General features: G+C 42.8%; 1 protein-coding gene across 3 annotated transcripts in view; it reads left to right on the top strand.

Moving 5' to 3' along the window:
• The window catches only part of EXT2 (exostosin glycosyltransferase 2), a 120,247-nt gene extending 105,837 nt beyond the window's left edge, over positions 1 to 14,410 (top strand). For 2 of the 3 annotated variants that reach the window (XM_006097909.3, XM_023761691.1), the window contains 4 exons: positions 2,146 to 2,289; positions 4,020 to 4,148; positions 5,856 to 5,938; positions 13,541 to 14,410. In XM_006097909.3, the coding sequence (XP_006097971.1) occupies positions 2,146 to 2,289; positions 4,020 to 4,148; positions 5,856 to 5,938; positions 13,541 to 13,679 (495 nt within the window). In that variant the 3' untranslated portion in view covers positions 13,680 to 14,410. The remainder of the gene's footprint in view (positions 1 to 2,145; positions 2,290 to 4,019; positions 4,149 to 5,855; positions 5,939 to 13,540) is intronic. The other variant, XM_023761692.1, reaches the window with a different exon arrangement.
• Positions 14,411 to 14,766: the final 356 nt, after the last annotated feature.

Below are 14,766 nucleotides of genomic sequence, written 5' to 3'. Positions count from 1 at the left end.
AGATGGTAACAGGTAGTCAGAAGTAGAGCCAGAGGATTTGTAATGGGTTGGATATGGGAAAAGTGGAGAAAGAAAAGGAAGGAATAAAGGCTGACTCCTAGCTCTTGGGCTTGGACAGTGGGTAGATGGTTTATTGAGATGGAGATGATTGAGAGAATGGCTTATCTGGAGATATGGAATCAAGAGTTATGCTTTGGACATGTTAAGTTTGAGGTGTCTATTGTTTATTCAGTTGAAGATACTAAGTAGTTGGTTATCTCAGGAACTTTCAGGGTCAAACATAAATTTATAAGGCATCCTATACTAATAAAAGACAAACATGCAAATTGACCGTACTTTCGCTACACCTTAAGCCATGCCCACCAGCCAATCAGCAGCTATATGCAAAGTAACCCAACCAAGGTGGCGGCCAGCAGCCATGGAGCTGGAGCGAGTAGGAGGCTTGCTTGCTCCAATGATGGAGGAAGCCAAGGTTCCCCACCTGCCACGGCCCGGCTCTGAGCTCCACTGAAAGCAACAAAGTTTCAATTATAGAAGGTAAATAAACCCCAGATACCTGCTTTCAGCCAGCCGTGGCCACCTTGGCCACGGAACTGGAGCGAGCAGGAGCCGGCTCTGAGCTCCACTGAAAGCAACAAAGTTTCAATTATAGAAGGTAAATAAACCCCAGATACCTGCTTTCAGCCAGCCGTGACCATACCTGCTTTCAGCCAGCCATGGCCACCGTGGCCACAGAACTGGAGCGAGCAGGAGCTGGCTCTGAGCTCCATTGAAAGCAACAAAGTTTCAATTATAGAAGGCAAACAAACCCCAGATACCTGCTTTCAGCCAGCTGTGGCCACGGAGCTGGAGCGAGTAGGAGTGGGTTGCCCCTGGCGATGGAGGAAGCCAAGCTTTCCGCAGGCCTCTGCTAAAGGCAACAAAGTTTCAATTATAGAAGGTAAATAAATCCCAGAATAAAATAAAAAATGAAAGAAAAAAAGGAGAGGCTGGGAGCTTATGTCACCAGGGTGCTTGGCCAGCCTGAAAACGGCCCTCAGCCCCTCACCCAGACTGGCCAGGCACCCCAGTGGGGACCCCCCACGCTAAAGGGGATGTGGCCAGCCTTAAAACAGCCATCAGCCCCTCTCCCAGGCTGGCCAAACCTCCATGGGTTGAGGGTCCCCACTGGGGTGGACATCCTCCAAGGGGTCCCACACTGCAAGAGGGCATAGGCCGGGCTGAGGGACCCCCCGAGTGCACAAATTTTTGTGCACTGGGCCTCTAGTCAGATTATAGGTGGTTTTTAAAGTGTTTGAAGCTAGATGAGATTACTTAGAGAGTTTAAGGAAGATCAGAGGGCCCAGGGCTGGGTCCTCAGGAACTCTGCTGACTAGAGGTTTGGTAAAGGATAAGGAATCCTAATGCTGAGAAGCCAGCGCCCCATGAATAGCGGGCAAATTGTCAGTACTCATTAATGGTTAAACTAAATTACACAGAAATACATGGGAACAGTATTGGAAGTACCTCATCCCCAAATTACCAAATTCTTTTTAACAGAACTGTACCTAAGAACATTTTTGTTTTCAATATGTCACAGATTATAGAATCAGACAAATTGCCTATACTTAAATTATGGCTTCTAAAAGATCATAAGAGTGGCTGGCTGTGTGCTCCGGAGAAATAGTTTTTTGGTTTTTGTTTTCTTTTTAATTTAATTTTAATTTCTTTAGAAACAGAGACTTTACAAGTTTTCACAATTGCCAAAATTTAATATAAATCAGGACAGGTGAGTTAGTTGCAGGATTCCATTTAGTCTTCATTTGTATGTTCTTTAATGATGGTACCTATTTCATTAATCATATGTTAAGAGATTACCTACCTTGACTCAATTCAGTAAGCTATTTCTCCACATTATTTGAAATTGCTGAGCAAGCACAGGAAGTGTTGGAAGAAATCAGAATCAACATCTGTCTTTGAATATTGGCAGAAGAGCTAGCACCTGTTCAAATAAACATCTTCAGAAGTGCATTCTGACCTTAGTTTGTGAAAACTTGAACCTCCAGAGTCTGTTTGTTGATACCTGTTTGGATTACTTCACACTCACTCTCTGTGCTTGGCTGTGTGTGAACTGGGAATGGACTGTTGATGTGCTTCTATCCTTAGGTCTGGCGGGAGTTTCCTGACCGGTTGGTGGGTTACCCAGGTCGTCTGCATCTCTGGGACCATGAGATGAGTAAGTGGAAGTATGAGTCCGAGTGGACCAATGAGGTGTCCATGGTGCTTACGGGAGCAGCTTTTTATCACAAGGTAAGGTGTAGGGCAGGCTTGGGGCAGGTGGGTCTGAGTTGACAAAACAGAGTATGATACTCTTTTTTATTTGGCCCAATTTAATTTTTGCAGAGTTTATGAATAATGTTCTACTCAGAGATCTTAGAAAGGCCATGTTGTATGATACTTTTTAAAGAAGAAAGTTATTATTTTTCTACTTGTGAAATAATAAATGCTTATAATAGAAAATGTGGAAAATTCAGAACAATTTTATTATATAAAAAAGTCTCTTGTATATCACTTAGAAACATTATTGTTGTTTAGATGTTTTCCCACTTTGTCTTTTATTTACTTAGTTATGCATATGTACACACATACCATTACAAATATTTGCATTAGCCTGCTATTTTTATGTATTATGTTGTGAGCATTTTCTCATGTCATTAACGTTCCTCCATAATTTTTTCTTAACAGAATTGCTAATATACCATTATATTGGTATTCCACAAATTATGTGTAACTATTATTCTGTCATTGCTTGTTTAGATTGTTTTTAACTTTTTTGCTATTTTAAATAATGCTTAATATCTAATGTTTAAATAATGATTAATATCCATTTTCATAACTGTTTATACTTTTGAGCATTATGATAGATTCTATCACAGGGACTGAACATTTTGGGAAGGTTTTGATATATATTTTTGTCTATTGCTTTCGGTATTGTTTGTGTCAGTAGACACTCCCACCAGCAAAATATAAAACTATCTTACCATAGCCTCCCTTGCATGAAATGCACATGAAAATGGATCTCAGTGTTTTAACTGATTTGATTATTAGTGGGATTGAAATTCCTTTTGCTTATTTATGAGCCTTTTGTATTTCCCTTGTCTAAGAATTATCACTTCATGTTTTTGACTCTTAATTAGGGAGTGGTTGAAGGGTATGCATTGGACTTCAGAATATTCGGTTTGGTAATAGAGTGTTCCCTGGAAGTGTATGGTTTAGTTAAATAGTAACAACTGTCCACTGTCAGCAGAGGCGTAAGGCATGATGCAGGAGCAAGGTCTGTTTAGCCGGCGCAGTTCCGGTAGCTTGGCCGTGTCTGCACTGATTGCTGTCGTTATCTTGGCGCTGCTGCCCTCGTAGTTTTCAGGGCTCTAGGTGCAGAAAGGTTTTTTGCTCTTAGCAACAGATAATAAATAAGGTTTATAATTTGGGAGGTGTGTGGTAGTAGATTATATATACTTTATTTTTGGACGTGAATTTCTACACTATTTCATATGTAGGTAGGTTATGGTGGTTTCAGAATTGCCTCATTTTTGTTTTACTGTAAAAGCATGTACCTTTGCATTGTCAACCCACTTTAATTTATCTCTGTTTCCCTTTGCAATCTATGGAAAGAATAGAGAAAACAGGATTGGGCATTGTGACTCCAGGGAAAGATTTAATAAAGATGAATGTACAGTGTGTCTCTGAACAATATTTGTAAAACACTTCATCAGTCCAATGGGCCTGCATCCTGCAAGGGCTTCACCTTGTACCTCTCCTCTGCTCTCAGTGGATGTTTTGAAAAGAGTGACAATATTAAAGATTTTGGTCACTTGGCCAACAGCATTCTAATACTTCCTTTGCCCTTCCTGTGGATATAGCCTTGTGATTAATCTTATGAGAGAAAGCTGTCCCCGTGCCTTGACTGAGTTGTACTTTATGTATCAGCAGGAGGGAACTGTTATTTGAATGTTTCTTCTTTTTGTTTCTTCACCTGCTAGTATTTTAATTACCTGTATACCTACAAAATGCCTGGGGACATCAAGAACTGGGTGGACGCTCATATGAACTGTGAAGACATTGCCATGAATTTCCTGGTGGCTAATGTCACGGGGAAAGCTGTCATCAAGGTAGGAGGCATCCTGGTCCAGCTCTGCCGCTGACTTGCTCTATGATCCTGAGCAAGTCTCTTTTCCCTGAGCCTGAGACGTTCTCATAACTAGATGAAGTATGGGACTAGATGAAATGAAGTATTGGACTAGATGAACTTGGAGCTCCCTTTTCACTTTTTAAGATTCTATGATTAACATTGTCACCTTGTAAAATTGAAGGGTAGGCTTTGGTAATTTAAACATACTTTCTTTTTTTATGCAATTTCTTTGGTTACTGGTTTTAAACTTCAGTATCAGAGGTAAAGGCTGTGATGGTCCATCTACAAATCATGTTTTTTAAAAAAATAATTTTAATCTCAAAGCTGATTTGAAATCTAGTTCTGTTAGGTAAAAGATACAGTTTACATCTTAAGGTAGCCATTCTTTTTTTATATATATATATAGACATTGAAAAGATAGTACACTTTGTAAATTATAACTATAGTTGCCCTAAACGATGTTTTTAAATATTGATTACCGGATGTTAAAAATTACCTTTCCTATAATATATTAATGATCCCCTGAGGATAGATATCTATTCTTAAAATGTAGATTTTTCTCAAATTAGATCCCTAGATATGTAGAGAGCACACACTTTTTTATATAAGTGGAGTCATCTCAACCTTCTTTCATTCTGGGTCAGAATTCTGTGTATGACAATGGGCACTACTTCTAGGCCAGATTCCTGATGCTGGAATCTTCCGATACTGGAAGCTTATATTGGAAATATAGTATGACATTCCTGGCTGACTCCTCATACTATTAATTGATGAGAGAAGCCAAATTAAACCACAGTGACCAAGGAAAGGGGAAGAGTCACTACTGGTGCTCTCTAACCCTGCCATCCTCATCCTCTCCCCCGGCTCTCTAAATAACTCCATGGACAGCTCACTGCAAGGAAAGTGAAAGAATGTGAATTGTGAAATTCATTTTAAAGGAAGTTTATCTCCAAATCTGCTTTTTGACAAGATGTTTTGGCTGTGCCTGCTTACTCTGGACAGTAATTCCTGGTGTCCTATGCTTCTTAATCTGACCTAGTTAGTCATCTAGCTTCCCCCCCTCAGTCTCTCTGCTGTTTACTTACCTTCACTAGGTTAGGATAGTAGCTTCCCCTGAGTGTGCTAGAAAAGCACTGGAAGTTTAAGGTTTGGGAGGGTAGGGGAGAATCAGGGAAAAGGATTCAGAGGCTGAGGGACCATTGGATTATTTTTTTCTGATTCAAGGGAATTGCAAAATAACCTGGCATCTTCTAGAGCCTGGTGTGGCTCAAAGCATTTGCCATGAGCTGGAAGAAGGAGAAAGAGCGCCTGTTGGAACTAAGGTTACGGTGAAAGTTATGGGAAGCTGTATTTCATCGCCCTTATGGCTGCAAGAACAAATGGTGTTTATACAAGGACCTTGGCAGTGAGAAAACAGTCATTAAACAGGAATTAAGGAGCTTGTCATCACCACTTCTTTCCAGCTACAGAAGGCAAAAGCCCTCCAAGCCTTTTTTATTGGGCCCTTGTGAGTTTGCCGTTGGCCGAGCCAGACAAAATTGAATGGAGAAATGGTGAGGTGTGTGAGTGTGTGTATGGAGGGAACAGGCATCTCCACTTACAGAACAGAAGCATGCAGAGTGGTGTCACAGCATGGTTTTATTGTCCTGGGTGCTGACAGCCAGGTATTTTTGTGTTCCTCTGGTAGGTGACACCGCGGAAGAAATTCAAGTGTCCAGAGTGCACAGCCATTGACGGGCTTTCTCTGGACCAGACGCACATGGTGGAGAGGTGAGTGAGCCTCTTACCAAAAGTCTGCCCTGGCTTCTGATCCCCATTTCCTGCCTTGGGCCTGTTTATGGGACTTTTTTGGAAATATAAGGACAGCAGCTGGTAGCCATAGTCACCTCCTTTTGCACTGTGGGAGTTGGGCTAGTTCAAGCCCAGGTCACCCAAAGAATTAATTTGGAATGCTACTTACTCAATTTGTAATGGCTGGAAGGGTCTTAAAAATATTGCTGGCCTTAAGCTCCAGAAGCCAGATTCTCCATTTAGACTAAGCAGTTAACCATCCACAGTCATTTGAGTGGAAGGTAGTTAATTCTAAGGAAATACTGGATTGTTTTCAGGGTAATATCTCCATGTTACAGTAGAAGTTTGATCAGAAAGAATTAAACCAAACCCACCAGGGACACATTACCTGTGCTGACACTACTACAACACCTACCAAGAACAGCCCTGAAAGCACAGCTCTGCATTACAGAGAGGGCAGCGGGCAGCTCTGAAATACTCCCTTATTTCCATGCAGGCAGCTCCTCAACAAGCACACCTTTGTGCGGAGTGTAACACCAGGCCTTGTAGGTGCATGTAAAAGGAGTGGAGATGCATGTCTTCCCTGGAGACCGTTATAATCTTACAGTAAACCTAGGAGTTCTCACTTGTAACCCACAGGTACCCGAGCTTCGAATCTCTTGAATCAAACCCAGTTCTTCCAAAAGGCAGCTCCTTATGTAAGACAGCAGGCTCTGGCATCCAGTAGCGCTGTTTTCAAGGGACCAAAATTCGCTCGGAGAATGCTGCAGTAGTAAAAGGAGATATCTAGTTCAAGTTTCCACAGGTCTCACACTTCTGCTTGCAGCATTCATTTCTGAAATCTGTCAGCCATATTAGCATCCTTCAAGCCTGGAGGATTTTTCTGTACAGAGCAGTGTTTCTTTTCAGTTGAACTGGATTCTTCTATATAATTCTTTACTCCTTACTCTTCTTACTCTTACTCTCTAAATAATTTATCTCTTTCCTATATAAATATCTTACCCAAATGACAGGACTTTTATCAACTGTTAATACATTATTGTGATTTTGGAAATATCTATCACTGGTATAAATATTACACTGTCAAAGGCAGTGACATTAACTGTCATAGCTCATTTGGAAGAGATACCCCAACTATAGTTCTATTTGGAGTACATGAAATTGTTCTTTAAACCTACCACTATTCTCTATGTCTGGGAGAATTTATAGCATTAAGCAATTGGTTGTTGATTGGGTTAAGTTAAAGTGGTTGGATTATATGGTCCAAGAAATGAATTGTAGGGAGAAAAGTTGACCTGATAATGGCCTTGAAGCATGCACTAAGGCTAAACATCTCTCCTCTAGCACCACTGAGATCATTGCAAATGCAAAGCAACTTAAAATGCAATGAGAAACTATTGATCATTGCAAATGTAAAGCAACCTAAAATGCAGTGAGAGAGATTTAAGTTGGATGTACTTATTGCTACACACTGAAGAAAGTAAATAAGGGAGATGTATGTGAAGACTTCCAATCAGAAAAAGGCTTTTGAAAATAGAAAAGGCAACTTCCCAGATATTGTTAGGCTTGAGTCAGATTATATCAGACTTTACAATTAACAACAACAAATGCGTGCACGCGCGCGCGCACACACACACACACACACACAAACACACACACCAAAGTTAATCCAAAACTATATGTAATAAGTAACATAAGGGAGGCTCAAAATATTATAATTGAGCCCTGGCCTGTATGTTCAGTGGTTAGAGTATTGGCTCACACACCGAAGGTTGCAGGTTCAATCCCCAGTTGGGGTGTGTGCAGGAGGCAAACAGTTGATGTGTCTCTTTCGAATTGATGCTTCTCTCTCACTTTCTTTCTCCCCAACTCTCTCTCCCTTCCACTTTCTCCAAAAATCAATGGAAAAAATATCAAGTGAGATTTAAAAAAAAAAAAAAAGTTCTAATTGATCAGAGGAAAGAGAAGTGACATCTTGCTAGGTCAATTTTTAGGAATAATTTTGTAAAGAGATGGCATTTGAAGTGAGTCTTCAAAGACCACTAGGATCCCAACCAATGATGCGCTAGGCAAGAGGAGATCCCAGGCAGGGGAACTGTGTAATTAAAAGTGCCCATCAGCAAGTTCAAGGTGTATTTGGCCAACAGTTAAGTTCATTCTAATATCAACTGTACTTCAGGCATTCAAATAGTTCATGAAGGGATTTTAGTCTTTATAGAAGTCCGGCTAATTAGGGAAAAAAAGATAGGACTAGAATATCACTGTTATACAAACTCTGGAAAAGTAATAGATCTAGGCAATGATTGTCAATGGCTACTAACAACAAAAAGAGACATGACAATTACACATTTTGTGTCTCCTGATAAATGTTCACCTCTGAAGTATTCTTATCCCCAAATCAAACCTGATGAAGACTCCAAATTTAGCGACTGATAGACAAGACATACAAGGGACAGATGAACATATCAAAGGACACCATGGGATGCAGTCAGCGAAGTCCACATGTGGGGACGGGATGAACAACTCAGTTTCTTCAACAAATGAATAGCTGGAGGAAAATAAGAGGAGGGGTAACCTACAGACTAAATCAGCCAATTGCAACATGTGGAACTCATTTGGATCCTGAATCAAATTGTAGAAGAAATAAAATTAGGAGTTAACCTAGGGGGAAGAAGTTCACTTTGGCTAGAGCATCAAGTTCTGGCCTGTTAGTTCCAAACTGCCTTGAATCCCCAATTAAGGAGCCTGGACATTTTTCTCCAGGCTCTGGTAAGCCATAGAAGGTTTTTGAACAGGGGGGTAGCTTTTTTTTCTTCTATATTCCCAGTTTGTTCTTTACGTGCAACAGGAGAGTAGCTTGATCTAAGTATTGTTTTGAGATTAATTTGGAAGTAGTACATAGGATGGAATGAAGTAAAGAGATTGAAGAAAGAGCAGTTAGAAGGCTTGAACTAAATTGAGTGTGGAAAGCAAAGAAGGAATTAAATTGCAAGAGATTCACCCCTCCCCCAAAGGAAGATATACTCGAACTTATTTCTAGCTGGATAGGTATGAGAAGGTTATGGAGAAGGAGTTGAGAAAGATAACTTCTAGATTTCCAGTCCAGAAGAGTGGTAGTACCTTAACAGTGTAACTAATACAGTTAGGAGGAGACACTAATTAGCAGAGAGGATGGGGTGAACAGTTGTACCTTTAACTGTATCATCAATGAGGAGTTGGAGAGCAGTAAGGTATGTGATTTGGGGCCTTTTGTCCTCTCTGTGTGCAGGTGTAGATATGGGGCAGGCAGTTGGAAATATGGAACTAGAACTCTAGAAAGAAGATTAAAACAAAGCTATTTGAAGGCATCTGCCCAGAGGTGGCAGCTGACTGAAGAAAGGCCAAGGACAGACTCTTGAGAAATTCTGACATTTAGGAGAAAGAAAGAATAACCAAAAGCAGAGAAGTGACCACTGGAGAGGCCAGGAGAGAACCGGGACCTGCAGAGTTCAGAAGCAGGGGAGGAGCAGGGACCATGCAGACCGTGAAAAGGCCTCTGAAATGAATGGTCATTGGTGACTTTGAAAAAAATAATGCCATAGGGAGGTGGGGCCCCAGGGCGAAGGGGGTGTGCCTGTGGTGAGGAAGTAGGGTTAGTGAATCTTGATAGAGAAATTTGATAGGGAATCAGTCTTGAAATCAGTTAGAAACTGGGAATAAAAGTATTTGGATTAAAGACTGGATCACCAGATTATTAAATAAGGTCCTTAGATATTGAGGGAAGAAGACATGATTTAAGCCTCTTGTGTAAACCAAGAGGTGTACTGTAGAGTATTAATTGGTGTTTTATTTTTTGTAATCGTTCCCTTTGCAGAATCACATTTTGCACACAATAGTGAAAGGGATTAACCACTTTGCAAGTTATGAACCTTGTGTTGGGTTTTGTGGTTCAGTGAGCTTATTTATTCTATCTTTGGGTTCTAGAATCAGAAATCTCAGTTGCACTACCCAGGATCCATTTCTTCCAGGATCTGCTATTACTTCTTTAAGCTGCTCATTTTGACCAATCACTTTAAAGAGGTCAAGGCAGTATGGCAGACAGACAGTGTTGATTTAAGGAAAAGAACGTAGTATTTTGATTCAGGCCAATCTTTGTTCAGATTATGAGTTTGCCACTTGTTAGCTGTCTGATTTAAGGAAAATGACTTACCTCATCTGAACTTCCATCTTTCACCTCCTAAAATGGATATTAATATCTATCAAATAATGGGGTATTAATATCTATCAAATTACAGTGTCCATTCATTGGTTCAACAAATATTTATTGACCATCTTTGTACCAAACACCATATTACATTCTGGTAAATAAAATAATAAGACAAGAAAGCTTGTGGCACAGTGCCGGGCAGAATTCGTTTCCTTCCCAATTTCCCCAGCATTTAGTCCTTAAAGGCTCCTGGTTGTTTAGGTAATTGTATGTGTTTAAAAGGAAAACAGAACACCATTAGTCCTTTATCCCTCCCCCCCCCCCCACCTCCACCCACCAGATGCTCCCAGACTTTAGAGGTAGACATTGGCAGTTCTTAGCCTGTTTATACCCAATTAGAAAACTGACCCAGGGAACACTTACTGATGGGGTAGCTGGACACCTGACAGAACAACTCAGAGGGGCGACCAGTAGTAAGCCAAGCTTCTGTTCATCCTAACCTGTTCCCCAAACCAGATGCCCTGAAAAGAAAGGAGGAAGCGTTGTCAGTTCCTGGCGCGAGAGTTCAGGACCTTTACCATTCAGAGTGGCCTGCCACTTCTCCAGTGCAGGCTGTGTGGAGAGAAAGAAGTACACACGGAGCCTGAGTTAGCCAGGGGCAGCTGTCAGCAAGTCAGGCTGGCCAGAGCCCCAGTAGCCTCTTGCCAGTGGCTGGGCCCTGTTGGCAGATCTAGTTACAAAGGAGACATTGTCCTCAGTGCTCCCCAGGGGGCCGTGTAGCCTCTCTGCTCTGCCAAGAGCCATGGTTCTTCTTTAGTACATGCTCGCTGGTACCTATCATGGCACCGCTGGGCTTTGCTAGCCAGAGTCTACAGGCCTAATAACTGAAACTGCAGAGTCGGTACATAATTACAGGCAGAACTGTCACAAGTAAGGCCTTGCAGAGATTGACTTTGCCATTGCCTTGACCCCGTTATTTGAGGAGATGGAAGCTGTTGTCCAGTGCTCGCTTCATACCATTTTGTTGAAAATGCTCAGTCTTTTTGCCCAATTTCTCCTCAATTTGAAACCTGTGACTGCCTCCTGAGTCTTAAAAGACTGCCAGTAAAAGGGAAGTTCCGTTCCTTGCGAGTTGTGGTTGAGGATGGTGAAGAGTGAAGGCTCTGTTGCCAGTGCAAGCCTGGTTTGAAACCCGCCCACCACTCCAGCTCTTGGTCCGTGGCCAAGTTATTTAAGCACTGTGTCCTAATGTCTCACCTGCATCACGCAGTTATGAAAGCCCTGTTCTTGGGTGCATAGAAGGGGAATACTTTAAGGAAGCGGTAAGAGCATGGATGTAAATTACTTGGCATGTAATAGGTGCTTAACAGTTATTCATTCCCAGCTCCTCCCCTTGGGCCCTAGAATTGTGTTAATAAATAAATTTGTGTCATTTCATCATTAAGACTTTAGCTTTAGGAGCCAGAATGCCTGGTTTTGGCCCTGCCTCTTACTAGTTACTTGATGTTTGGACGTGTTACTGAGCTTCTCTGTGTCCCAACCTTCCCAATGTGAAATTGGGGATAAATTAGGACCTGCCCTATAGGGTTGTTGTGAGGATGAAATGGGTTACTACTACATGAAAGCACTCTTAAAAAAAAAAAAAAAAATATATATATATATATATATATATATATGTACACACACACACACACACACACACACATACATATATATTGATTGATTCCAGAGAGGAAGGGAGTGGAGGGAGAGAGAGATAGAAACATCATTGATGAGAGAGAATCATTGATTGGCTGCCTCCTGCATGCCCCCCTACAACCTGGGCATGTGCCCTGACCGGGAATTGAACTGTGACCTCCTGGTTCATAGGTTGATGCTCAACCACTGAGCCATGCCAGCTGGGCTATATGAAAGCACTCTTTTTTTTTTTTAATATTTTATTGATATTTTACAGAGAGGAAGGGAGAGGGATAGAGAGTTAGAAGCATCGATCAGCTGCCTCCTGCACACCTCCCACTGGGGATGTGCCGGCAACCAAGGTACATGCCCCTGACCGGAATTGAACCTGGGACCTTTCAGTCCGCAGGCCGATGCTCTACCACCGAGCCAAACCGGTTAGGGCTGAAAGCACTCTTAACACAGTAAGTATTGTTTGTTGATTTGTGGTGCTGGTGGACACGGTGATGTTATTAGTTAGAAGAGCTCAAATGTAGTAGTAACACATTTTTCTAGAAACATAATGACCAAGTGAAAAGAATTGATAAGGACGGGCTTCTTTATTAATTGATTTCTTCCTAAAGCTCAGAGTGCTCCAATAAAAACTTATTGATTAAAATACTTAGAAATAAATCTGACAGTACCTCTGAGGACAGAAGAGACTTCTAGTCTGTGTCCTGAAATTTAGCCCATTCTTGTAATGGTCCTGCCTCTGATTAGTTTGTTCTTGTTGTAGCTCCCAGGTGCCAGGGGCCTAACTGAGGAGAGAGCATGTTGACCTTTCTGAAATCCATCTTGGAGCTCCCCTCAACTTCAAAAGCGGTTTTACAGGCTTGTTATTCCCCCTGGTCTGAGGCTGAAGTGTCCTCATTGCCAGCTGTCACACTCAGTTGGCCTGATGGGCCAGAACCTTTTCCCCGCCAGCCTGCCTGACCCACTCACCTCCTAGGAGGTTGCTCTCCAGGCTGGGGGGTGGGGGTGATGAGGAAATTGACTCCCCTCCTCCAGGGCTGGGCTGTCCTGTCACCCAGTGGGCTGTGGGCCGCTGGTGCTCACATGGCTGTGGCTCCCATCGTGGAAGCTGTTCTGTGGGAACTTCAGCTTGTGGAAGTTGACTGGTAATTCCCAGAGATTGCCACTTAGAGCCTTCGGCCAGTGTTGGTTGAATGAGTAAAGTGTTTATTGTTTGAAATTGAGGTTCACTGTTCCCATTAGCTTCTTTTGCCTTCTGTTGCTCCTCTCTGCCTGTTAAACTTCAGCGATCCGAGTGGCTTTTTCCTCTCCACTGGTTGCCTTCTCTTTAGCTGGCAGAGACGGGGTTAAGATTGCTGGCAGCTAATCCACCTTGGTTTGAGGCCTGCTGGTGCTGATCTGGAAGAATGACTGGAATGTAGGGGGAGGGGAAGAGATAGTCTGACCTCTGCAGGCCCTCCAGACAGCATTCCCTGCTCACTTTCTCTTCGGAGCTGATAGTCAGAGCACAGCCACATCACTGTATCCACACCCCTCCAACCTCTTTCGAACCTGGGAGCAGGCTGGGCCTCCTTGGATTTCTTCTGTGGATGTTGAATATTATGTATTTTGCTATCGTCTCTCAGCCTCTTGAATATTTTCTCTTTTCCCCCCACCCCCATCCCTCTCATCTGCTCACCTGCCCTCCTGCTGCCCGAACCCCACAGGTCTGAGTGCATCAACAAGTTTGCTTCTGTCTTTGGGACGATGCCTCTCAAGGTGGTGGAGCACCGAGCCGACCCTGTCCTGTACAAAGACGACTTTCCTGAGAAACTGAAGAGCTTCCCCAACATTGGCAGCTTATAAACCCGCCACAGGCGGGGGTCTGAACACTAAGCTTGGACCAAGGGAGAGAACACGCCCCCCAGCATTTCTGATAGCAGGGGGGACGTCAGAGTGGAAGATTGACATACTGACCCGCTTCCTCAAGAACGGGAAGCTCAGGAGGATGCCTGAGCATTGAGGGGCACCCTCTGTTCCTGTTTCCATGGTTTCCAGTGGCTTTTCTTTGAAGATGCGGAACGGAAGCCTTGGTGGCACTCCAGGTTCAGGTCCAGCTCAGGCTCCTTGGTCTCCAGTTCCTACAGAACCACCCGAAAGGAACTTCGCTGACTGAAGACTGCTGAGGAGAGAGTCTACCAGCCCACTTTAGATTCTCGGAATCGTGGAAAAGATACCCTATCTCACTTTCAGTCACTTCAGATCAGTGAGTTTTTTGGAGGAAAAGCCCCAAGCCCGGAATTCGGTGCAAAATCCAGACATCGTAGTGGGATTTGATATACAGGGTGGGCAAAAGTTGGTTTACAGTTGTTCGAATGGAAAATAATACAATAATTAATAAAGTACAACAATAAACTGTTTCACGTACTCACAACTGCAGACCTACTCTTGCCCCACCCTGTGTGCCTGGCCCTGGGGTGCTGGACTCGCGAACAGAAGAGCATCAGCTGCCGAGCGGGGATCTTATAAGCACCATAACTATTCCTGTTTGATTTGGCTTTTTAATGTGATTAAAATAATTTTTATTCCTTTTTCTACTCTGTCTAACGCATTGATTATCGGTGGTCTAAGGAGGATCTTTCTTCTTTTGTGTTTAACTGCATCTTCTCCTAACTCCGGTCTACGTCCATGTCTGGGAAGGCACAGCCAGGAGAAATACGTGGTGCCATGTGTACCAAGCAGAGTAAGATCCCCAAACTAAACACTGTAAGAGAAGATGTCTCCCAAACCTCCAAAGGTTTGGTTTTGTTTTTTCCCTTATTAGGTCCAGTCAGTCTTTCGTAGGTTTTCTCAGGGAAAAACAGGGGCCTCTACTAGCCGTGCACTGAGTTGCTCTAGCAAGTACCATACTGTGAAAGTTGAGGGAGTTGTGACCCCACCCCTAGGGGATGCC

Source organism: Myotis lucifugus, unplaced genomic scaffold (genome assembly GCF_000147115.1).
Source record: "Myotis lucifugus unplaced genomic scaffold, Myoluc2.0 scaffold_213, whole genome shotgun sequence".
NCBI lineage: Eukaryota > Metazoa > Chordata > Mammalia > Chiroptera > Vespertilionidae > Myotis > Myotis lucifugus.
The sequence above is the reverse complement of the archived record's forward strand: the minus strand, read 5'-3'. Positions and strand labels throughout refer to the sequence as shown.